Source organism: Mollisia scopiformis (genome assembly GCF_001500285.1).
Source record: "Mollisia scopiformis unplaced genomic scaffold LY89scaffold_26, whole genome shotgun sequence".
Lineage (NCBI taxonomy): Eukaryota > Fungi > Ascomycota > Leotiomycetes > Helotiales > Mollisiaceae > Mollisia > Mollisia scopiformis.
Genome location: NW_017263606.1, coordinates 217,467 through 241,215, shown reverse-complemented (window position 1 = coordinate 241,215; position 23,749 = coordinate 217,467). Strand labels below are relative to the sequence as shown.

The 23,749-nt window shown below is 49.1% G+C and overlaps 8 protein-coding genes across 8 annotated transcripts; 1 reads left to right on the top strand and 7 right to left on the bottom strand.

Annotated features, from left to right (window-relative positions):
• Positions 1 to 170: 170 nt before the first annotated feature.
• On the top strand, positions 171 to 2,243 carry LY89DRAFT_675154 (uncharacterized protein; the record flags this gene model as incomplete). The annotated part of the gene is made up of 1 exon (XM_018213489.1): positions 171 to 2,243. The coding sequence occupies one exon, from the start codon at positions 171 to 173 to the stop codon at positions 2,241 to 2,243; it is 2,073 nt and encodes a 690-aa protein (XP_018064654.1).
• Positions 2,244 to 3,191: 948 nt separating this feature from the next.
• LY89DRAFT_723549 (WD40 repeat-like protein) lies at positions 3,192 to 4,885 on the bottom strand (the record flags this gene model as incomplete). The annotated part of the gene is made up of 3 exons (XM_018218828.1): positions 4,602 to 4,885; positions 3,572 to 4,529; positions 3,192 to 3,268 (listed from the first exon to the last, which is right to left on the bottom strand). Exons 1-3 carry the CDS (start codon positions 4,824 to 4,826, stop codon positions 3,192 to 3,194), a joined length of 1,260 nt encoding a protein of 419 aa, XP_018064653.1. The 5' UTR covers positions 4,827 to 4,885.
• A 1,058-nt stretch (positions 4,886 to 5,943) lies between these two features.
• On the bottom strand, positions 5,944 to 8,618 carry LY89DRAFT_257013 (kinase-like protein). The gene is made up of 3 exons (XM_018206241.1): positions 8,462 to 8,618; positions 6,413 to 8,366; positions 5,944 to 6,185 (listed from the first exon to the last, which is right to left on the bottom strand). Exons 2-3 carry the CDS (start codon positions 8,338 to 8,340, stop codon positions 6,122 to 6,124), a joined length of 1,992 nt encoding a protein of 663 aa, XP_018064652.1. The 5' UTR covers positions 8,341 to 8,366; positions 8,462 to 8,618; the 3' UTR covers positions 5,944 to 6,121.
• Positions 8,619 to 10,611: 1,993 nt separating this feature from the next.
• LY89DRAFT_596713 (ATP-dependent protease La) lies at positions 10,612 to 13,938 on the bottom strand (the record flags this gene model as incomplete). Its single annotated transcript, XM_018209938.1, has 3 exons — positions 10,612 to 10,764; positions 10,816 to 13,822; positions 13,859 to 13,938. The coding sequence occupies 3 exons, from the start codon at positions 13,936 to 13,938 to the stop codon at positions 10,612 to 10,614; spliced, it is 3,240 nt and encodes a 1,079-aa protein (XP_018064651.1).
• A 544-nt stretch (positions 13,939 to 14,482) lies between these two features.
• On the bottom strand, positions 14,483 to 17,673 carry LY89DRAFT_596598 (BRO1-domain-containing protein; the record flags this gene model as incomplete). Its single annotated transcript, XM_018209930.1, has 4 exons — positions 14,483 to 15,574; positions 15,626 to 16,774; positions 16,912 to 17,341; positions 17,399 to 17,673. The coding sequence occupies 4 exons, from the start codon at positions 17,671 to 17,673 to the stop codon at positions 14,483 to 14,485; spliced, it is 2,946 nt and encodes a 981-aa protein (XP_018064650.1).
• A 1,011-nt stretch (positions 17,674 to 18,684) lies between these two features.
• On the bottom strand, positions 18,685 to 20,782 carry LY89DRAFT_689581 (DnaJ-domain-containing protein). Its single transcript, XM_018215933.1, has 3 exons — positions 20,455 to 20,782; positions 19,148 to 20,400; positions 18,685 to 19,101 (listed from the first exon to the last, which is right to left on the bottom strand). Exons 1-3 carry the CDS (start codon positions 20,662 to 20,664, stop codon positions 18,891 to 18,893), a joined length of 1,674 nt encoding a protein of 557 aa, XP_018064649.1. The 5' UTR covers positions 20,665 to 20,782; the 3' UTR covers positions 18,685 to 18,890.
• Positions 20,783 to 21,221: 439 nt separating this feature from the next.
• On the bottom strand, positions 21,222 to 22,271 carry LY89DRAFT_256913 (uncharacterized protein). Its single transcript, XM_018206240.1, has 2 exons — positions 21,720 to 22,271; positions 21,222 to 21,666 (listed from the first exon to the last, which is right to left on the bottom strand). Exons 1-2 carry the CDS (start codon positions 21,939 to 21,941, stop codon positions 21,352 to 21,354), a joined length of 537 nt encoding a protein of 178 aa, XP_018064648.1. The 5' UTR covers positions 21,942 to 22,271; the 3' UTR covers positions 21,222 to 21,351.
• Positions 22,272 to 22,899: 628 nt separating this feature from the next.
• LY89DRAFT_689579 (uncharacterized protein) lies at positions 22,900 to 23,709 on the bottom strand. Its single transcript, XM_018215932.1, has one exon. It carries the CDS (start codon positions 23,601 to 23,603, stop codon positions 23,220 to 23,222), a length of 384 nt encoding a protein of 127 aa, XP_018064647.1. The 5' UTR covers positions 23,604 to 23,709; the 3' UTR covers positions 22,900 to 23,219.
• Positions 23,710 to 23,749: the final 40 nt, after the last annotated feature.

The window sequence follows — 23,749 nt, the reverse complement described above, 5'->3', positions numbered from 1 at the left end:
CAATCCTCTAAAACGCCGAGCATCGCGCGTCATCAGCAACCGCTCTCCTCTTCCCGCTCACTATTCACAATTGCTATCCATTCACACACTTCACCGTAAGAATCACGACGGTTTCGATCTCTGCCACAGTCAAAAGACCATGTGATTTCCTCAACAGTCTGCAGCCCAACATGATGGCACTTTCGGGTCTGCTCAAACCATCGAGCCACAGCCACAGCACGAAGGATCACAACACGCCTCGTCGCCAGAGCCGCTCCCCCTCTAAATCCACGTCTGCGTCTTCCTCCAACAGCGGCAGCTCCCCGGAAGCAGGCACCAACTCTGCAACCGAAACACACATCGAATCCACACATATCCGTGAAGAGGGCAATCTCCAGCCTTTGGATGCCGAGGATCCGGATCTCAGGGAACTGAACAACAGCCTTGTGGCCCTCGCGGCCATTTTCCCTGATGTGCAGGTCGAGGTTTTCAGGGAGATGCTGCAGAGTTTCGACGAGGAGTCCAGATTAGCGGTCGTGACGGAGACATTGCTGAAGCACAAAATGAAGTGGGTGAGGGGTCGATATCGGGTGACCGTGAAAGAGAAGGAGAAGACACCTGCCAAGGAGGAGAAAGCAGAGGCAACGACGTCTGGATCCCAAGGGGTCGTTGCCCCAGAGGATAGATTTCGAAGTGCTGGGTATAAGAAGGCTGTCAAGGTTGTGACTTACCAAGAGTTCAAGGGATTGTCGAAATCCACCATCAATGCTGTTTTGGCCGAGTTCAACTACTCCTACACTCTGGCTCGACCAACATTGGTTGGATTATCTTCGAAATCATGGCGTTTCTCAATCTCCTCTCTATTCTTGCGAAGGAAGCCCATATCATCCTTGGAAGCGGAACATCACCCTTTGGTAATTTGGCAGTCTACAGGACAAGGGTCTATTGTGCCGACTTTCAAGGCGACGGGCTCTGCAGAGCTAGACAAGGAGCTTTATGACAGTCTGATTGTACCGATCAAACAACGATTGCTTGCTGAGCGGGAGCAGAAGGATCACATACTGGCATTAGAGGTCAATAATGCCGAGGCAGAGGAGAACGAGGCTTTACACGATTGTGAATGTTGCTTCACTTCGACTTCATTTGAAGAGTTGACTGCTTGTGACAATGGGGGACATTTTATTTGCTTCAATTGCGTCCGACATGCAATAAATGAAGCGGTATTTGGACAAGGTTGGCAACGAAATATCGATCTCCAAGTTGGTACATTACGATGTGTGGCCGCTATGTCGGACGAATGCCAAGGTTGTATCCCACAAGCTCTTGTTCGACGAGCATTCACCGGGGACAAGGCTGGCAAAGAAGTCGTCCGAAAATTGGACGAGCGACTAGCCGAAGATAGTCTCCTCAAAACACAACTACCACTCATTCGATGTCCCTTCTGCAGCTACGCGGAAGTGGACGAACTTTACCTTCCCGAATCCCAAAGATCTTGGCGTCTGAAACGGATGGGACCGGCTTCACTCTACACATTTGTAATTTTGATTTTAGGCGTTGGCATGATACCCTTCCTTACACCTATTTTTGTGGTGTTCTCCTTTATTTTCTTACTTCTCTCCTCCCAGCAATCCTTTGCGGATTACGTCTCAGCACAACTCAACGACTCGGTCACCCGTCTCCGTCGAAAACGCCATGGGTTAAAATTCGTCTGCCAGAACTCGGAATGTGCTCGTGCTTCTTGCATTTCATGTTCCAAAGCCTGGACCGACATTCACATTTGCCACGAGTCCTCACTTCTCGCCCTCCGTACACAAGTCGAACTCGCTATGTCATTAGCCATTAAACGGACTTGCCCTCGCTGCCAGATGTCCTTCGTTAAATCATCTGGTTGCAATAAACTTACTTGTGTTTGCGGCTATCAGATGTGCTACGTCTGTCGTAAGGACATTGGAAGTGGCGAAGGCTATCGACATTTCTGCGAACACTTCAGACCTAATGGTGGGAGAGGCTGTACTGAGTGCTCAAAATGTGACCTCTACAGATGCGAGGACGACGAAAGCGTGGTCAAAAAAGCAAAAGAGGAAGCCGAAAAGCAGTGGATGGAAAAAGAGGGAACGACCCTCGGTGGTGACGAAAAAGTTAGAAAGGTACTCGAGAATGAATGGAAGAAAGATGGGTCCTGGTTTGCTAGTAGCCTGTGGGAATTGAAATCCCCGAATTGGGAGCAAATGCTGGACGCATTGGTGGAAACCGTTATTGAATGAATGATAGCATGGGAGTTTACTGGATTGGGTTTTGGGATAGGGTCACGTACTGGATAGGGACAAGGGCTTTGGGTTGGGATTATCGGTTCAGCGTTTGCATCAAGCGAATGGGAGTGTATGGGATAATACAATAAAAATGTAATCATGTCAGACTACTTCCTTTGACTTGTGTCCTGAGAAACTTGCAGAGGTCGTGGTACTTCTGTTGTGAAGCGTTAGGAGACCAAAAGGGGGTTTGTTGTCAAGAACGGTTTTGCTGTCAACTACCTACGACGGAAGATTGGACGATTATCAATGATTGTTTGACAATTCCTCCCTACTTTGTCTGTCTGCGATTGTATATCACTATCCCCTCTGGAAAAAGATTTACAAGTGGTGCCCTTTTTTACAAAGCGGTGGTCCGGGAGAGCTTATGGAGTAGCCACCTTCAAGGATCAGCTTGGCATTGTGCTTCTTTTTTGTTTTTGGAAGAAGGGATCGGTCTATATATAGTTCGATACATAGCGGTGAAAGGTTAGAATCGAGCTCACAACTTGTCGCAGAATAGTGAATAGTTAGAATCGAAAATAAAGTGTGTGGGATTCACTGAGAGTATTTTGAGAGCAACTCGACATAGAATAGTGAATAGTCAAAATCGAGAACAAAACATGTTGGATTCACTGAAAGCATTCGAGCACAAGCTCACAGCTCGACACAAAATAGTGAATAGCTAAAATCGAAAACAAGACGTGGTTCAATTCAGTGCCAGCATTCTCGCTCTAGCTTGCCCCAAACATTTTCAAAATCAGCAATAAGAACAAAAAGCCAAAAAAAAAAAAAAAAAAGAACAAAAAAGTTTCTAACTCAAAAAGACAAAACTCGTCCCAGCGCAGCACGCTGTATTTCAAGCGTGGTGGCTGGGCGGAGAACCTAAATTAATAGGTTTTTGTCTTCGGGGTCGGGTCTCGCCTACCTGGCTGGATAATGTGGCAGGTTATCCATTGAACCAGGCGGGCTTTCCTGAGATGAGATTCGCTTGTTTAGATCTATATGGTAGGTAGCTTTAGCGTTGGATACTTTGGAAGATAGCCGAGTTCGCAACTCGAGGCAGAATGGTGAATAGGTAGAATCGAAAATGAGGCGTGTTGGATTCACTGAGAGCGTTTGAGTGTACTTAGAATATGGGTGACTGAAAAGGGTATCATTTGCTATATTGACTTAAGCCGACCTGTATCCTTTAACGCCAGCCTACCTTCTATAAACATGGTTGAAAATGATTGTACGAGATCTCTTCCGTTAATTCAGAACGCTCCTTGTCATTCCCAGTGTTGAACTCTTACTCCACACACCATTCGGTTCTCTCCTCCACATCAATAACTTCCCATCATCTCCTACAGAAGCCAACATCTGCCCATCAGCGTCAAAATGCAGCCTCCAGACCGGCATCTTATTGTTATCCAACTTCGACACCTCCTTCGCAACATGCATCACCTCCCCCTCTCTTACCCCCTCCTCCGGCCTCTGCCTCGCCCCCGCCAACCCCGCCCCAATCCCACTCGGCACATTCCGCTGGCCCCCATTCTCCTCCCTCCTCCGCGGCGACACATCCCTCTCCGCCACCCTCGACCGACTCCTCCTCCCCTTCCCCTCCGTAGCCGCAACCTGAAACACCCTCACAAACCCATCCTTGCACGCCGTAGCCACCACATCGAACCCCCTCATACTCCCACTCGCCCACGCCACATCCCTCACCAGGCCCCTGTGCCCCTTCAGCTCCGCCGCCAGGTACAGCTCCTTACTCGAACTATGCCCCAAACTCACATTATGGCTAACCTCCTTGGTGCGCCAGATGCTCGCGCGATCCATACTCGCGACCACGATCCCCAGCGCATCGCGCGGCACCCCGTGCCGCAGCGCGGTATAGCACGGCTCGAGACTCGGGTCAAACTGCACCCGGAAACTGGTCTCCTCGCCCCGCCCCGGCTTCTCGCAGACATTCACGCTATCGACTTCCGTCCAGCTCTCTAGATTCTCGGCAAATTCGTTTTCCCAGACGACGAGCACGCCGGAGCGGTTGATGAGCGCGAGGTAGGTGTGGTGCGTTTCCGGGTTGTGGGAGATGGAGAAAGAGAGGAAGGGCGAGCGGGACGGGGAGCGTAGCTCGAAGACGGGTTTCGAGGAGTGTGAGTTGAAGCGGCGGCCTTTTTGAGGGGAGAGGGTTGGGTCTTCGACCCAGAGTTTGAATTTGCCGTCTGTGCCGATGGAGGCGAGGAGGGAGGGGTGGATGGCGGTTGGGAGCCATTGGATCTTTTAAGTCTTGTTAGTTTTTATTCTATTACAATGGGATGGCCGTGGATAGAGAAACAATGGTAAGTATACCTGTAATATCTCGGCAGTATGGGCACCCCAAGTATCACACAGATTCCAACTCATATCCCGGTGTCGATTGTAGACCTTAATCTTGCCGTCAACGGAACCGGATGCGAATCGGTCTCCATAGCTATTAAAAGCTACTGCTTCGACCATGTCTCTATGGCCGTGCTGTAGTAGCATGAAACCATCTTGATCGGCGTCGATTGGGTCGTCTTCCATCATTGGTGACATGTTGTGAGCTCTGGTTGAAGTGAAAGATCGAGGGGAGCTCAGCCGCGTGGGAAGATGAGGTGTGGGAATGTGGTCCGTGCTGCGAGGCTGAATGTCCCGTCATTGTGAAATATTGTCAGGGAAGTTCCCGCTCATCTATATTACAATCACGGTGCAAAAATACCGTGAACGTCCGTGAACATGAGTTTAATTTGCTGCATAATAACAACCAAACTACTCTATTCATTTCTAAACCTACAAATCAATCCCCTTTCAACAACGCTCACAAAATACTAACACTTCTCACGCAAGCTATCAAAACAAGATATCGGCAACTCTGATTTATCAGTATTATCTACACAGCCCAAGTTCCTTCTACCAGAACTCTTCATCCATCCCAATTACTCACTAATTCCCCACTCAAGACTCTCGATGTCCAAGTCCATTCGAATTTTTATGAGCATGTGAATGTTTGTCCCCTTGCTTAAAGCTTTTAGAAGGTGGTATGTGGGTCCAGGAAGTGGAAGACGCAAGGATAAAACTCTGGATTTCGTTCACACAATTTTGTCGAATAAAGTATCAATCTCCTCTCGGACTTTGAGATCACTACCTCAAGTCCCATATCCAGATCAATCCAAGAATCGAGACCTGACCCCATACATTAAAACGGGCGAAAGTCAACTCGGCACATCACACACGCAAACAAATCCATCCAGGCTGAATATAATATTCATTCATTACGCACATACTATACACCACATCACCCCATGCATGCATGCCTGCCCTCCCTCGATATCACACATCTCCTCCCCTCTCCTCCCCTCGATATATTACTCCCTCGCATCCAACATTCTTTTCCATCCCTCTCAACGCAAACAATGCAAAGCAAAACAAAAATCCAACTTGGCAGAAGAAAAAAAACGAACAAACAAATTTAAACCACAGGAGCAGGTTCATTAATCGTCGTTGGCACATCATTCGTAAATTCATCATCTTCTATCGCGATCGTGGCCGGCCTGGTGGTGCTACTGTCCAGCAGGTGGTCGTGCGCTGTTCCTACGCCTGTGAGGTATTCTGTCGATGTTGTTGTCGTCGCTGCTGTTGGGCGCGACGGTTCTGGGTCTGCTTTTGGTTCTGGTATTGGTGGTGCTATGTCCTGTTTTTCCATAGCTTGCTGGTGGGGTATATGTTCTGTGACTTCGGGGAGAGGGGCTGGGTTGGTATTGAAGGGGTATTCTTGCTGCTCCGAGGATGGTCCGTTGGGGAAGTTCATGGTTGGTGTTTTATCTTCGTCTTGGGCTTTTGTGTCTGGGGTTTCAGCTGCTAGGGAATCTAGTAAAATTCCTTCTGGCTGTGGAATCTCTGTAGCTCCAGGTTGGACTTCTCCTCCCGATGGTAGTGGTAATACACTCGGAGCTGATTCTACTTCTGGTTCATCTCGAGGTACTGCCTCTGCAGACTTCTCTGGGACACTTGTGAGCTTGGCAGACATGTAATCGAGTCCAAGACCGGAATTCGGCGAGATAGCAGGTGTGAAAACTCTCTCCTGAGCAGCTTCCTGATCACAATTATTAAACGGAAAGGAGAAATCTGTCTTCGTTGCTGGAAATGGTGTCTGGCCTGTATGTGCATCCAGGTATTCCGACGGCGAATTTGGCAGTGGAACTTTGTGAGGCTTTACTTTCTTCTCGACCCGCGGCGGAGATCTTCCACGACTTGGATAATCAGGCTCAGTTGATGTATCAGTAACTGCATAATCGTACACATTGGGAGCTTCGGAGACTGGAGATTGGGGATATTGTGGAGCCAGAGGGTTGTAGGTATCATATTTGGCACCATTGGAAAAAGCGATCTCTCCGGTATGGTAAGCATCCACGACAATAGGTATTCCATAACCGTTCTTGTATCCATCTTGAGCGGCTGGGAATAAAGTCAGAAGAGCTGAAGCCTGTGATCGACATCTTGGATCATCGTTCAAGCACCGGTGGCATAAATCCAGGTAGTAGTCCGGAATCTCTGTTGTAAAGCAAGACAGATTCAATGGCCGATGGTTCTCTGGTTCATCCTGTTGAGTAGCTAGGGCGTATAGAACCATCCCTAGTTGATACAGGTCGGACTTGACGCCAATATACATCGAAATACGCTGATTGCTATCAATCAATGCTGCAACTTCAGGCGGTTCCCAACCAACTGGACATCCTCGGCGATTGATATCAATGATCTTGGCATTATCATCTGCATCAATGACGATATTCGAAAGAGTGAAATCACCTTGAACGAAGCCGGCCTCATGAATCTCTGAGAGACCCTGTACAATCTGTTTGGCCCATCGTTCTCTTCGCTTCCAAGGTATCCTCCCTTCGCCATCGTAGATTACATCTATCAATGCACCTTGTTCGGCGAAGCTGATCAGGAGACCTTTCACCACCTCTCCTTGGTTGTCGAGCACGACTCCGCCGAATTGGATTACACTTGCAGAACCAGACAATTGATGTAGGGCATTTATCTCATATAGGAATTCATCCACCGTATCAGGTCCAGGGATCTCTTTCTTGATGAAAACTTGGCCTTCATTTCTGACTTTATACACGAATCCGGATAGATGTGAATCGAAAACCAGCTCGTCTTCTCGGATTTTCCGACAATTCAAGTGAGCGATAGCTTTGATCGGAGGATATGAAATGATTTCTGAAAGATCCTCAACCACGTGAACATGCAACCTCTCGTTCTCGGTCTGCAGCTTCAGATTCGTGACTGTGTCATAGAATTGAATGTCCGGCAGTGATTCACGGATAGCTTCGTATATCCTGGCACTCTTGTCCCGTTGGAATCGTGTCCGCTGAAGCTCCTCTTCCAGAGATCCCTCGGGTGCATTCCTGTAATCCAGAGATATGGTCACACGTCTCCAGTGAGTCGGGGTTTCTGCAAAAGTCACAAAGAACTTTTCCCGCTTGGACTTGTCCCGGAAATGCATGCTGAGGTTCAGAATCCACCGGCGTTCCAGCTCCTCCAGTATCATCTCGTCAAAGGCTTGGGTCGAGATTGACTGTGTATCCACATTCGAAGGTTCTTTCGAGACCTCAACGTATTCTTCCTTCACGTCCTCATCTTGTGTAGTGACATCTGACAAGTTGGACCTGTCTACCGCCTCATTGCTTGCAGCACATGTATCCAAGAACTCGGGGGCACTCAATCGCGGCGGTGCTACCACGGTGGAGGAATTTCGGGCTGAGACATTTCGACGTCGATCGACAGAGAGCGTTCGTCTCTCTTCTGGAGCTTGCTTCGCAGGTTCCAATCTATCTCGAAGCTCCGATTGTTGTCTCTTGAACGTCCCAGACCGTGGTAACCCAGGTACCACCTTTCTCGAAAGTCTGTGGGCGAGCCCAGGACGCGGCGTCTCTTCTTGTGGTGGGGTCGGAGGAGTCGTGGTTGTGTGACTGCTATCGTCCTTGCCAAATAGCTTCCTCCAGGACCACGACGTTCTCTGATCGGTCGACGCAGCTCTCGCGTGAGCTTTCTCCGTTTGTGCCATTGCTTTGGCAGGGGAATCCTAGGATACTTTACGGGTCGTGAGCTCCGGAACATGGAAATTCAAGAACCATCGTGCATTTTGGAGCTGGTGGGGACAGGAAAGAAGGGTCTACTGTACATACATCGGGGAATTGCCACTTCCTTGCTGAATTGTCGAGTTCATATAAGATCGTCAAAACAATAAGTCGGAGGCTGGGAATTGAGGGGACAAGACGAGACAAGCTTCGAAAGCGGTCTACTACTCATGCATGTGGCCGTGAGATGGGGAGAGAGGCGATGGCACTCTCAGGTTCTTGTAGGGGCGTATCATTGCATTGAAACGAGAGGGCCGAGGAGGATTTTGTTGTGGTACTGTAGGTCTCCTTGGAATTTGAGGCGGACGTGATTTATGGCCCGGTCAGGGGATGTATGTGGATGTGGATGTGGAAGTGGAAGTGGATGTGAATCCGTAGAGGCTATTTGATGCAGCCAGAAGCAGAGCCAGACAGGACGTCGAGGTTGCTGCAGTTGGGTGATGGGTGGTCAGAACTCAGCCACAGACCGCTACTAGGGACGATTCGAGCATTTGGACAACGCAGCAACAGCAGCAGCAGCAGGCAGCCAAGGCATCATCTCTTTGGTTGCCTCACAATTTCGTGGGGTTGCCGGTTGTCGGGTCGTCAGTTGTCGATGGAAGGAAGAGTCGCAGCAGCAGAGTCTGATCACTCACGTCGTGGGCACGAATGGATTTCCTACCAGTAAAGGGCACTACGACAATTTTGCATCGAGGGACCAATCGCACCGTATCGGCGGTGGGCAACGCTTCAACTGGGATGTCGGCGAGCATTAAAGCCCACACCATGCCACGTTATGTGCAGCTTGAGTGAGCATTTTTGCAAGACATATCTCCGACAGCATCCTCGTGAACGGGGTGAAGTCGGGGGAATGGATGCAGGTATCTTGCCCGCGGTTCTACCATATAAATGGACATTCCCCTCCGTACTGTCTGGCTTGAGGGCATCTATGGACGTCAAGTGAAGACAATAGGTAAAAGTGACGAAGACACCCCACACTCATAAAATCATAAGCAGCGTGTCAAAAAGATCATCTCATATATACCGCTGTCACATCATATCCCAAAGGATGAATACGATCCTCACAAATCAGAAGCACCAGAAGGCATCGGACGGATGATTTAGGAAGGTCGAAACTCTCTTTTTCGGCTTCTCGCGGCCATTATCAAAAATACCAAACACACACAGCACAGCATCACAGTACAGCGTGCTGTCAACCAATACACTCCCTATCCGATCTGACAGAAAAGACCCCCCGTTCACCCATCCGGTTAGCGAACATGCGACGAACCCCCCTAAAACCGCCTTACTAAGTCCTAAGTAAAAGTCACTACTGTACAGATTAACCACCACGGAACGGTCTGCGCCTGTACCCGCCCGGAAGACCTGCGAACGCTCGCTCATGCCCCCCTAAGAATCCCAGAACACTCAAAACCATAACCCCCAAATTGGTCCCCCGACCCACGCCCCTCGACGTCAGTAGCACTCTAAAACCCCACCACCACCATCATCACCCGCCTCACCACCACTGGGCCAGCATGAAAGGGAAAAAGCACCAAACCACTCACTAACTGGCTGTACCATACCAGAAACCCTTCTCGTCGGGCATCAACCAGGCTGCTGCAGCAGACAGACAACACTCACTCGCTCGCTCACACTCGCTTCCCACAGTGAGGCTGTCCAATCCCACCCATGTCGCCATGTAACACGTATCTCGTTTCTCACTCACGCATACATACATACATACATACACACAGCAGACAGACAGACATTCGTAGAACGAGCGGTTGGGTACACTTTTTTTCTTCCCCATGCAGCCCTGGCCATTTAGTGGTTATCGTTGCGAGTAACGTACCCCACTTCAGCTCAGCTCATCGGGCTCTGTTACAGCGAGCCATGCAGGAGTCAGGAGGAGGCTTGGTATGTAGGTATGGTATGTACAATTGATACAATAATACATTTTTGGTGATTCAGGTTAGGTTTCTACTCTACCCGCTGCAGGTTGGAGGAGAGAGGAGAATGTATGTCTGTGTCTGTCCGTCTGTCTAGCTGTAACGCCGATGCAACAAAACGCCCCTATGATGCTGAAATGTGACATCCCCCACCTGCTCTAACAAAATGCTATGCGTGCTTGCGTACATCCAATTCCCGAGTATCTTTCATACAAGTGTGACGAAACCAAGACTATTTACAATGTGGGCTTCCATCGTCATCGTCCTTCAATCATCGTCCGAGTCGCTCTTGTCCTTCTGTTTCGTCAACTGGGATTTCCATAGGTTATTAGCTTCCTCGGCGTTGACGTTCGGGAAGACTAGGTCAAAGACATCAGAGTACCATGTGGCCGGATGGCCTTCGATCCCTTCCTTGATATTCTGCAATGACTATTAGTGTTGATCAGTATATCTTGGGTATGATCTACTTACGTCAGGGAGCTCCAGCCAGTCCGACATGTTGTCGGCTGGGAAGATGATCATCTTTGATCCGGCTCGTCGAGCTGCCACGGTCTTTTCTCGAAGACCCCCAATCCTTAACACCTTACCTGTCACTGTAAGTTCACCAGTCATGGCGATAGTGGGGTCTAGTGGCTGGTTCAGGGCAAGAGACAGTAATGACGTTGCCATTGTGATGCCGGCAGATGGTCCATCCTTCTGAACAGCGCCTTCAGGACAGTGGAGGTGGACCTTTGCTTTGTCGAAGAAGTGGTTATCTGGGAACTTGTTGGCCATCACTGACTTGGCGAACGAGTATGCGATGACAGTCGATTCCTTCATGACATTCTTGAGGTTGCCAGTCGTGGCCATGCCAGGACGAGAATCAGAGCTCAAAGCACTTTCCAATATCGATTCGACATAGAGAGCAGCGCCGCCCATCTGCGTCCAGGCAAGACCCATGGCGACACCTGGTGGAGGGATGTCGTACAAGCGATCTGAGGTAAAGACGGGTGGACCGACATAATCCTTCAGATTCTCTCTGTCGATAGTCACATGTACAGTATCTGGGACATTCAGACTGACTCGTGGTATTTCTGTAGTCTCCTTCTCGATATTTTCTGATGTCTCCTTGACATCCGTTTCGTCCTTCTTCGACTCTTCCATGGCAGCTTTGCCCTCGGCCGTCAAAGCGTCGGCTTCTGGGAGGACACTCTCACCAAGATCCTGCACAATTTTCAATGCAGACTTGCGATAAACCTTCTCGATTTGCTTCTTGAGGTTTCGTACACCAGATTCTCGGCAGTATGACTTGATGAGCTCTTCGATGGCTTCCTTGCTGAGGTTGACATCAACATCTTTGAGACCAGCCAGCTCTTTCGCTGCGGGTCCAAGGTATCGCTCGGCGATCGCCATCTTCTCGTCGGCCACGTAGCCCGAGAGCTCGATCATTTCCATACGGTCGAGCAGAGGTCGTGGAATAGTATCAGTCATATTTGCTGTGCAAACAAAGAGGACCTTGGAAAGGTCGACTGGGACATCCAGGTAGTGATCCAAGAACGAGTTGTTCTGCTCGGGGTCCAGCAACTCCAGAAGCGCCGAAGCGGGGTCTCCTTGATGGCCTCTACCAAGTTTATCAATCTCATCAATCAAGATCAGTGGATTTTCAGTCTGGCATTTCTTCAACGCTTGAATGATTCGTCCAGGTAGAGCGCCAACGTAGGTCCTTCGATGACCCTTGATTTCAGCAACATCTGCGAGACCTCCCACACTGAATCGGTAGTACTGTCTGTTGAGAGCTCGAGCGATACTCTTTCCAATACTAGTCTTTCCAACACCTGGAGGGCCGACAAAGCATAAAATCTTGCCTTCAACAGTCCCTCGTAGCTTGCCAACAGCAATAAACTCCAGGATACGATCTTTCACGTCTTTCAATCCGTGATGATCTTCATCGAGAACCGTCATCGCATTCTTGATTCCAAAGTTCTCTGCACTTCTCTGACCCCACGGAATTTGAGTAAGCCAGTCCAAGTAATTCCTTGTGACGTTGAATTCGGATGCTGCTGGCTCAAGATGGGCCAGTTTGTTTAACTCTTCATCGAAAACCTTCTTGACAGCTTCCGGCATCGCAAGCTTCAAGCCCTTTTCTCTGAATTTCTCAACCAACTTGTCTTTTCCATCTGATTCGATACCAAGTTCCTTCCGGATACCTTTCATCTGTTCCAATAGCCAGTATTCTCGTTGTCTCTTTTGTATCGATTTCTCAACATCCTTCGAGATCTTTGCTTGTAATTGCGCATTCATGAGCTCCTTCTTCAAGACGACAAGAGCTTTCTGTAGCCTTTCTTCCACATTCAGCGTTTCAAGAACATCTTGAAGCTCATCAACCTCGCCAGCAGAGACGGCAGCTGCGAAATCAGCGAGCTTTGCCGGCTCTTGCATGACATTCCCAGCTGACTGGCTCATGGAAAACGTAGAGATTTGGTCTCGGAATAACTGATTTAAACCAGCAACTTCCTTGAAGACATTGACGATCTCGTTGGTGACGGCTCGAATAACAGGACTCTTGGGATCATGTGGCTCCTCGGTCAAGTTTTCAACTTTGACAAGACTGACTGCGTACTTGTGCAGGAAAGAAGTCGGGTCGTATGGCGCTGGTGAAGCAGCGGTTTTTTGTTGAACCACGCCCTCCTCGAAACTTGCCACAACATCCCCCTTCTTATCCTGTGTCCCCTCTTCTTTTGGCTTCGTCGGAATGACCTCGGGCACGGGAGACTCTGCAGACGGAGAGTCTACTTTCTTCGCCTCACTCCCAACTTTATCCCGAGTAACCATTGAAGACATCTTGATCCGTCGATGAGGATACAAGACCGCTGTCAACGCCCCATCATCCCCTCCAACCGGAAAAGCGCTCGTAATCTGTGCAAACGTACCCACATCATGAACATCATCAACACTATCAATAATATCCCCATCTGCATTCTCATCCTTAAACAAGAACGCCCCAATATACGGCTGCCCCCTCTTCATCATATCCTGAATCGCCGCCACGACCTGCGGGTTCCGCACCGTAACCGCTTTATAGAACCCAGGGAACAGCGGTCGCTTCGTAATCGGTATCGCCATGACTTGAGGATATACATCCGGCACCGAAGGTTTCGACAACGCTTTCTCATTCGACGTCTTTCGTCCCTTCTTCGCTCCATCCCCTGACTCTCCAGACGCACTGTTTCCTTTCCCATCTGCAGGAGGAGAAGCAGCAGCAGCATTGCCACCCTGGGACGCCGATTCCGGATTCTTGCTCTTAACCTCTGCCACACTCTCTTCTTTCCCCTCATTCTTCTCCTTATCCTCCTCCAGCACCTCTTCTACCGGATCCTTCGTCCCCTTCGCCCCAGACCCATCTTTCCGCCTCGCAGGCGAAGTCGAGAAATTCGATGTCCCCGTCAACGACAGCTGTCTTGGGACAAAAGAAGGCCGTATCCCCGCTCTCGGCCTTGTACTCGCAGATATCTGAAAACATCGAGCCGTAGAAAACAATCTACTCGTCCCATGTGCAGAAGCCCTCGTCGAGCTCCGGAGCGCAACCCGCCATGGCAGATTTTGGCCGTATAACATAACTTCGAGCTCCGATCCTTTGACGGAAAGACACCAATCAGTCCCGATACGCAGTTAGCTTTCACTAGAGTTACGCTGAGGAGTGAATTGTATTGGTGTTGAAGAGAAATGTTGCTGGTCGTGGAGAGCAATAGCTAGCAACAAATTCGACAGATTATCTCATCATTTGCTTTCAAAGCGCGGGTTATCGTCCGGAAATTTTTAGCGCGTTCTACTCCCGAGCTCAGGCGACAGTATTGCGAATCGGATCGCCCCCCCTTTTTCTGCAGGCCTGGGCCGAGAAGTCTATTAGGTAATCATGCGAGAGAGGAAAATAATTCTTTTTGGGCAATGTACTGATAAGTTAAGACTAGAAACATGATATGATGTAGTCACTTGTATTTGTGTATTAAATAAAGTCAGGCTGACTTTGGCAGACCATTTCATTAACAAGCTACCTCGTCTATCATGCGGTATAATCATTGCTAACGGACGACAATTGCAGGAGTCAAATCATCTCATGCTCCAAAACGATGCATATGTGCTTTGCTAACTCTCCACAATTCTATCTCCACGAGTTTATCCCAGCCCATGGATCGTTGGAAGTGCCTCCCTGTTGCGGAGCACCTCTTTGCTGCTGATTACCGTAAGTATTATATTCCCCTTGTCCACCAACAGGAGGTGCGCCTGGTTGCTGGAATGTTTGCTGCGGACCGAGTGGAGGGGGGCCGCGGGGAGGAGGCGGGGGCACATATCCGGGAGGGACATATGATTGCTGGACTGGAGGTTGAGGGGTTGGTCGGCCATAGTTTTGTATGTTCTGGGAGAACGAGGTTTGGGTTGGCGGAGGCGAAACAGGAGGGTACATGCTTGGATTATACGCTTCCTGCCCTTGTGGATTCGATCTTTGAGGACCTGACTGGGACAAGACGTACTGGTCTGTTCTCGACTGCTGTGGAGTGGCAAAGGGCCCATTCTGTGATGAGAAGGCCGGATGTGAGAATTGAGATTGAGGTTGGGCCGGTGGCGGGGTAGGAACTTGATATTGACCGGTAAAGTTTGTTGATGGATATCTTGCGGTTGGTGATGGTGAGGTGTACGACGTAGATTGTGCTCGTGGTGGTCTATCTGAAGATGGAGACGTTGATGGATTCATGGACATTCGCTCCATAAGTCCGCGAAGACGCTCTCGTTCCCTGTCTGCCTGCCCAGTAGCATTATTGGCTCGGTCTTGCTCAATTTGGTTAAGAAGTGAAGCCCCCTCGGATCTTCTATTGTTGACAAACGTCTCCACATTCTTGTCAAGACTGTCCACGGTGTCTTTCATTTCTCTGTACCAATCCTTGGCAGCTTGGAGACCTGCTTCGAGATCTAAGAATTCTTGATATACCCGCTTATACTTGGACATGACTGAAGTTCTTTGTCTTGTAATGCTCTCATACTTGCTTTGCTCAGACCTCACTCTCTTGTCTTGAAGTAATACGTTGAAAGTAGATGTGAGCTCCTTCATGAGAGACGATTGCTTGTGATTGGCTTGCAGAAGTCGTTGTTGGTGCGGTCGAAACTTCTCAAGCTCAGCTTGAAATAGCTGATTCTCGAAATTGGATATGGACTTCTTGTTCAAGATGAGAACTTGTGAAATATCATCGTTGTGAACCTGCTTGAATCAGCAAAAATTTAGCAACGAGATCCAGTCAACGAGCTTTACCTTCTCCTTCAGATCTTTCAGCACTTGCGACCGATCCCGCTTGATCAAATTCAGCTTCTTGAGAATCTCTTCCACTTTTGCAACCTGATCCATGACACTGAGACCGCCGTCTCCGAAATCATCGTCAATGAGATTGCCTCCTGCAGGACTTCCAACATTATTCCGTGACTTGCCACCAACCTGAATTAAAGCCCTCTGGAACAAGACGTCAGCCTCTCCAGTCTCACCTGCAGACCGCATTTCATCGAAATCATTCTCGTACTGCCGCATCTTCGAGTTCAGCGTATTGTCACTTCTCGCCGCCTCCTCCAGAGCTTCTCGATAATTTCGTACGTCGCTCCTCAGCGTTGTGGTTAACCTCGAACTCGGCTGTTGTGTCCAATCGGCTTCGTATTTTGAACGCATCTTTTCACAAATACTTTCTTCCATATCGAGTTGCCGAGTGCTTTTGTCCAGAACTCCAATAATAGCCTCCTTACTGTTCCTCAAAGACTCAAATGTCAAGTTGGGCCTATCATGATTTGCAACTTCATCACACCATCCACGGAATTCATCATCCGCTGTCAATTCCTGGTCAAAACCACCCTTGAGTACTTGTAAAGCACCAGGTAATCGCAGGTAGTCCAAGCTTGCTGCCATCTCACTGTTTGCCGTTTCCACCCGCTCAGTCTCAGCCCGAACTAATTTGGCTTTCTCCTCGTCGTACAAGCTGGCAGATTCTGTCACAGACATGGGTACAATCTTTTGGAAAATATCGGGTCCTGTGATCCGTTGTATGTCCTGTCCGGCATATAGCTCACTAACAGGAATAGCTTTCGCTGCTGGAAGCTTGGGGATTACGGACAGAGCCGCCTCAGCTGGCACAGTCTGATGGTAAATGTAGTCATTGTCCTTGATCAACTCAGAGAGCTTCTCCTGAACAATTGCGAGATGTCGTTTGGTCATCTCAACCAGAGATGCCCCCGTCTCCGAGTTGAAATTTGAATTAGCAGGAACAGTACCTGGGAAGCTGCTTGCAACCTTATTAGCTTCCTTGGCAGCCGTCTCAGCAACTTGAAGTCTAGAGACAGCTATTCCGTGTGAATTAGCGTCATCGTCAGCCAAGGCCTGGTAATACTGGGCTAATGAAGACATGTAGCTGGACTTGATCTGCACCATTTATTAGCATCGAGTGGTTTGAGGTACCTGCAAATAGCAAGTGTGTCATAGATAAGTTGTAACAGCATCTTAGTTTTCCCCAAGCGGTATCTTGCTTTTGGAGGGTAATGGAAATAGTGCCAACGTACCTGTACTACCAAAAGCCAAACTTTCTCGAAAACAGCCTTGTTCACGTTCTCTTGGGTACCTTCAACTGCTTGGGCATACAGATAGCCAGCTTGACTAGCTAACTTAGCCAGAAGCCCAACCTTCTTTCCATCAGCAATTTGCTTTTCAAGAAACACTTCTTGTCCCTGAGCCAGCATAATCTGAATAAGCGTCTTGACCGTATCTCGACTCAAATCGGTAGATGGTGCATGGAGGAAATTCTCGTTGATATATGTGAACATGCCAGCAGAGGCTTGGAAAGAATGATATGCTGTCTTGAGACCGGAGTCTTCCGAGCGAGTCTGGTGTGCCGCATGACATGATAGAACAGCAGATATGTTGAAGATTATGGAGGCCTTCTCGTATGCTAAGGAATATTGAGAAGTGGGCTTGTGTGTAAAGGCATCGAACCTGGAATATCTTCATCAGCCTTTTTATCTTCGAGGCTTAGCAAGGCATCACTCTTACCATGTAAACGAAATCTTGATATGGTTCTCATCCACGGGGAACCGCAGATCCAGCAGCTCCAGTTGTCCATAGTACCTGTACAGCAGATCTCGTCCAGCAGCACTATCCTTCCCCGCGCCCCGCATGTCTTGTCGCAGTCTGTTCAGTGTCGCACATTCCTCCGCGTACCGTTCTGGGTCATCGCCGTAGGTCTGTCTGATGTATTGCTTCAGCGGCTGGATCCAGTCTATCTCGTTTGTCGCCTTCAGCGGCGCCGATATCATCGGAGCCTGCATCTTGCCCTCCTGCGCTCGCTCGCGGGACGTCCGCGATTCTGGCGATGATCTTTCTCCAAGTTGAGAGTGGTGGCAGAGGGGCTTGTCTCCGGTGTGGTTTCTGTGGTTGGGTGTCTAGGAAATTGTGGTGGTCGCTGTCCAGAGGCCTAACGTGTCTCTGCGTTGCGCATGCGGAGGAGGGGTTCTTTGAGAGACCTAGCTTGTTAAATCGATATCCGTGAGCCCAACGTTAGCCATGCGATTCATGGTTGTTGAATTACCCAGTCGAACGACAGTTCTGCACTTATTAAACAGTAAGGGTTGTCGGCGATGTGGTAAGACGTGAGAGAGTGTCGTAGTTCTTGAGATTCCTAGAAGGTCGAGCTTATTTGAAGCCAATGAATGTGGACCTTGCCTGTGATGCGGCAAGCTGCAGGAGTTTGGCCCCCTTAACGGCCAGAATTTGAATGCCGAATCTTCTTGCAGATAGATAAGCGCCGATGAAACTTAAAGGTATTTTCTTTGTATCTCAAGTGAGATGTCGAAGGGGAGGCAATGTTTTAAGCGCCTGCGGAGAGTCAACTTCTACGATCAGGCGCAAAGACCTCACACAGATGCTTCAAAAGCGGCACCTCTATCAGCGGGATTTGTGATACGAATGCGCTTAGAGTGATACCATGCTCCTTGTAGCAGCGCGACAAAATGCGTGTGCTGGTTTGAGGACCATGGAGGAGTAGCCAGTAGTGAAGCATCAACGATCCTTTGCATTTCTATTGGCTAAGGCTACGTGTGCGGGAAACGACATGGGGGCTTGAGCGGGCCGTCGAAGATGCTCGTCGATCAGCCCATGCAAATCCAATATGTTTGGTTTTGCGAATCCAGGGGAAAGGTAACAACAACATGCCGGATGCAACACCTCAAGTGCCGTTGAAGATGAAACGTCAAACGCAAGTTTCAGGGAATATCTAGAGATAAGTATTGATTGTAGCATCCTAAAGAAGTCTTTTGCACGGCCAAGTGAAAGAAGCTTCATAATATACAGCAGATAGAAGAATATCACAGGAATGCTTTCAGAGCTGAGTTTCCTCCTATATAGGCTAGTCTAGATGTACAAACTGGATATAAGCTGCTCGCTGATCCAGTGGTCCTTAATATACAGACGCCTTTGCTCCAATCCCAAAGTCTCCCTTCCTCGCTGATGCAGTCAATTCAAATAGAGCTTCTATGGTACACGCAAATCACGCACCACTTCCAGATGCCTTTTTGTCTTTGTCCTTGGTTGCAGAATCCTTTGTAGCAGGTTCATCTTTTGAAGGTGATGAAGACGACGGATGTTCATCTGCGGCGTCTTTATGGGCGGCATTCCCAGTAATATTATGCCACACAGATTTCAGGAATCCTTCGTTCTTATGATCATCTGCGGATGGGGATCCAGATTCGGATGCATTACTGAAAAGTCAGATTCAAGTAAGTATAGATCAGCAAGAGAACTTACTTCGGTCTTCCAACATTCATGATTCGTTTCGCCGTTTTGTCGCCCATTTCATCCGCAAGCATTTCCAAAATAGTTCGTTGATTGGCACTGAGATATTTTGGCATGCTGACTTTGAATTCGACTTTCAGATCCCCCTTTCCAGACCACTTGCCGCGTTCCAAACTCTTCATTCCCATTCCTCCCAGAGTGATCTTGTCTCCAGTGCCGGTGCCCGTAGCGACCTTGACTTCAACCTCTCCATCTAAAGTTGGGATCTTGACTTGGCCTCCCAACAAAGCAGTTGTAAGTGGTATAGTAGCAGTATACAAGATGTCTGAGCCTGAGCGACTGAACTTGGGGTCTGTGGCCACCCTGATGAGCACACGGAGGTCTCCTCGCATGGTTTTGGAGTTGGGATTTGCAGCTTGACCTGTGGGTGGTGCATCACCTTCCTCCCTCACCAGTATTGCCATGCCGTCGTCGATGCCACCTGGTATGTCAACGGTGACAGCTTTCCTCTCTCTAACAACACCGTTCCCTGAACATGTCCTACATTCTGACCCTTTTGGTATTGTGATACCTTGACCGCCGCAAACGCCGCAAGTTGATGCCATTTGGAAACCACCAGACATGAAGTGTACCCGTGTCCCAGTACCTCCACAGGCTTTGCACTCCGACCGCTTGGCACCAGCTTTCAAACCTCCTCCAGAACACGTCTTACATGTCGTCAGGGGCGATATATTGATGGTCTTTGTAGTCCCGGTTGCGGCTTCCTTGAAAGATATATTTGTCTGGACTTCGATGGTGTCTCCAACTAGGATTTCCTCTTGCTGGAATGGGTTCCGGCCTCCTGAACGACCTCTCCGCACACCGGGGAAGCCGCCAAAGCCCTTGAACAGATCTTCGAAGTTGAAGTCAGCTGCGTAGCCGCCACCAAATCCACCAGAAAATCCACCAGCACCTGCTGCTCCGCTACCAAAACCAGCGCCGCCAAAGGGATCTCCACCGCCGGGAGTTGGACCACCCTGATCGAATGCTGCGGCACCGAATTGATCCCATGCAGCCTTCTTCTGCGGGTCAGTGAGGAGCTCATATGCTGATTGTGCTTCTGCGAATCTATCCTTTGCTGTGGGGTCCTTGTTGGTATCTGGATGATATTTCTTCGCCAAGCCGTAGTAGGCCTTCTTAATATCTCCAGCTGAAGCTCCCTTATTGACACCGAGTACGCTATAAGGATCTTTCGTGGCTTGGAGATTCGAGCTTGCGTGAAAGTTCTGTGAAAGAAGCTGTTAGTTCCATGGCAGATAGTGAGTAAAGAGCTTACGAACCCGTTTACTTGACAGATCAGGGCGCATAGACGTTGATCTTATCGCTCGTGGCCGTTGCGGACGGCTACTTGATGAGGAGCATAATTCTCTCTTGGGTTGACTGCTTGGGCCTCCATCTCTGATACATATTGGTCGAGAAGCTTGCGTTGGACATAGAACTCGAGTCGCTGTGGCGGCCTTGCTGAAAAGGCCTATTGTCCCTGCTTTCATCGTTGTATATGAGTGGCTTGCATCGAAGCAGACCTGACCAGCTCAAGAGGAGGACAGAATGCAAATACAGGAATCAAAGTTGTGTTAAGTGCGGAAATTGTAGTAAGGTAAAAATTGCATCTGATGTTCAATTGAGGTAAACTTTTTTTCTGATGAGTTGATTGGTCAGAGATTATTTTAGTGCCGAAGCCGAAGTTCCGCGAAGCTCTCTTTAGAACATTGTAGGCATTTCTCTCTACTTCCAAAATCACAAAAATACAGTTGTTGATGATTCTCAGCTCATAGTAAGATTGGTTTTGAATAGATGGTTCGTGAAAATGGAAAACAATATATTCTGGATCAGGTAAAATGCCCATCCAGATGTCCCATAATATGATAGCCTCCATTTTCTCCAGCTCCCAGAGCCTTTTCCTGTAGCAGAACTCCATGCTGATATGTAGACTCCAATTCCTGTGCTCCAGGAGAAATATGTTGCAAGAACTCAAATGCCAAATCCTGGCGGCCCAACATTTCAGATAAATAAATAGACTTGGGTATCATCTTGGTATGGAACCAAGCAGAAGCTCCTCTCGAGTTTCGAACGCCATGGCCATGCAATATGCAAACAGTCGCGAGGTATCGCTATATCAACGAGGTCTCTGCGGAGAGAATCGCATGCGGAAATTCTTATCTGCAACGTTATAAGCTTTAGCTTGACAGAATTTCTAGAACGAAAGACAAACCTTGCCACCGGACCTTGTACAAGAAGTCCACAACCACTTTATTCTCTTCAATGCCCATGCTATTGAAGTGTTTCCGTACGGCATTAGCTAGTTGTTCTTTGCTCTGCCGTCGGTGTTGTTGTTCTTGCTTTTTCCTGGCCATAGTTGGGGACAAGCGACCGATGGGAGATCGTGAGAGGACAAGTTGGTTATACGGCTCATTGAAGGCTGCAGGCGTATTTAGTCGATAGTCGTATCGGTAACCATGCAGTATTGACGCATCGAAGGAACTCCATTGCAACTGTGGACAGCTTCGTAAGAACGCGACTCATTAGAGCTCGAGTCGTCACTTACCCCAGGAGTGCTTTCTGCCACAGCCGTGCTTGAACCGCCATTTGTGCCACTCGGTCCTGCTGTAACTACATCTCGTAAGGAACTTCCTCCATTCGCACTTCCTGCTACACGTCGCCCTTTGCCATTGAGCGCGGTGGTCGTGGTCGTCCCCGCTTTCTCTTTTGTGCTCGAAGCCTCAGATCTCGAGTCGTCGGGAGGAGGTCTTGATCTCGGAGGAGCCATTTTAGAGAGGACAATGTTTGTGATTCGCGGAACCAACTTTGAAGGCAAATCTGAGTGGAATTGCTGAGAATTTTGCTGAGCTTGTTCATGAGCAGGATATTGATTCAGGTCGCGTTCAGGCTGACGGCAGCTCGCAGCACTTCTCGGGAAGCTAGGCGGTGGGCGCTAGGGCCGATCGGCTTTTGACCGGCCGAATATCCCCTCCGTGACTAAGTCGAGTGCGGAACTATTTCCTCCCTCATCCCTCATCCCTCAATCTTTCAATCGTTTTTCTTCCTTGTCCATTCTTCATCTCGACAATCCACATAAGAAGCCCATCCAGCTTCCCTTTTCGAGATCGCTCTGCTCTGATCTCACCGTTGGCGCAGCAGCTGGGACTGGGCAAAAGCCTGCGTTATTTTACTTCCTTCTGGAAAAAATTCTCATCAGTCTGTTTAATGATGGGCCACAGACTTGGAGAAATGAGATTTTCCTCTCCGCCATGTCTCAGACTTCCTCATCCTGACAGACGTGCATATTTTCACGCATACGCCAAGCCGCCATAGAAAGCCACCGCATTTGACCAGGACGCGGTGTTGGCACGCTCTAGCAAATCAGATCGCGGTCGTGTTGGTCAGATGAAGAAGAAAAAGCTGGACGACCACTGAAGATCCCTGGAGAATTACCCCAGTCTCAGCCTTCTTACCACCCCAGGCAAACCCCAGATTAGCGCGAGCTTTCTTTGACAGCAGGAACCGACGCTGCCGCCACTTTTGGTGCGACGGACTGGACGGGCCACAGTTGGCGAAATGCTGACCGAGACGGAAGCGACAGGAGAGCAAGAGCAGCAGCTGCATGCAGAATGACGAAGCACGAAAGGCTTTTCATTAAAAGCAAAAGTATATGCAGGAGAAGCTTCTTGGAGAGCGCTACGCATCTGGAGATGTCGAGACTCCGCTCTGGGCCGTTCCGATGACGGTGGGTGATCCTTCAACTTTTTCCTTGCAGCTTTTTTTCTTCCCCAGGCTCCGACATTCATGCCCTGAAGAAGTGCACATTTCTTTTTCTTCTTTCGTTGTTTTGTTGCAACGTCTCGTTTCTTGGGTGCTACCCAGCGCAGCTCGAGCCCGAACGTACCTAGTCCATCTCATCAATGCACTTGTGCCTAGGTCAAGGAAAGATCCCCAGACCGTCTTTTTCTCCGAGGAGCTAGACCAGTAATGAGGCGATGAGACAGAAGAAATTTTGATGGAGAGCGTGTGCTAGTGCCACAAGCAGCCTCCTACTTGGAAACCACAGTCAACACGGAGATTGATGGACAATGGAAACAATAATGTACACCCACTGACTCAAAAGAAGTGAGCTGCGAGCAATCGAGGGCCAAGCGAGAGATCTTCCTGCACGGAAATCTAGACGAGGTCGGCAAGCCACTGCTCTCACTCGTGCACTGTGGCGTCGTACGAAGCCATCCAGGGGCACCACTGCAGCTCCCAGATTGCAGCGACTGTGCGACCAGAAAGGTGGTATTGTTTGGGGCAGATGGGAATGTTCGCCTGGCAGTGTCTTTGGTGCTTGTGCTGCGACCATGTTCGATATGTGCCTGACTGTTCCATAACGAGACTCGACGATGTAGGGGTCTCCACATGTGGCTTGCTGCTGGGTCGTACAGGGAATTTGGCCCATTCGTGCTAAGGCAGATACAGTGCAGCCTCTATTCCCACAAAGTAAAGACGTGCATCACAGTATTGAGACAACACGCGGCATGGACGAGCCTGCTGACGCTCTGAGGTTTTTTATCCAGGCGGAGAGCGAACGGTAGTGGCTCCTCT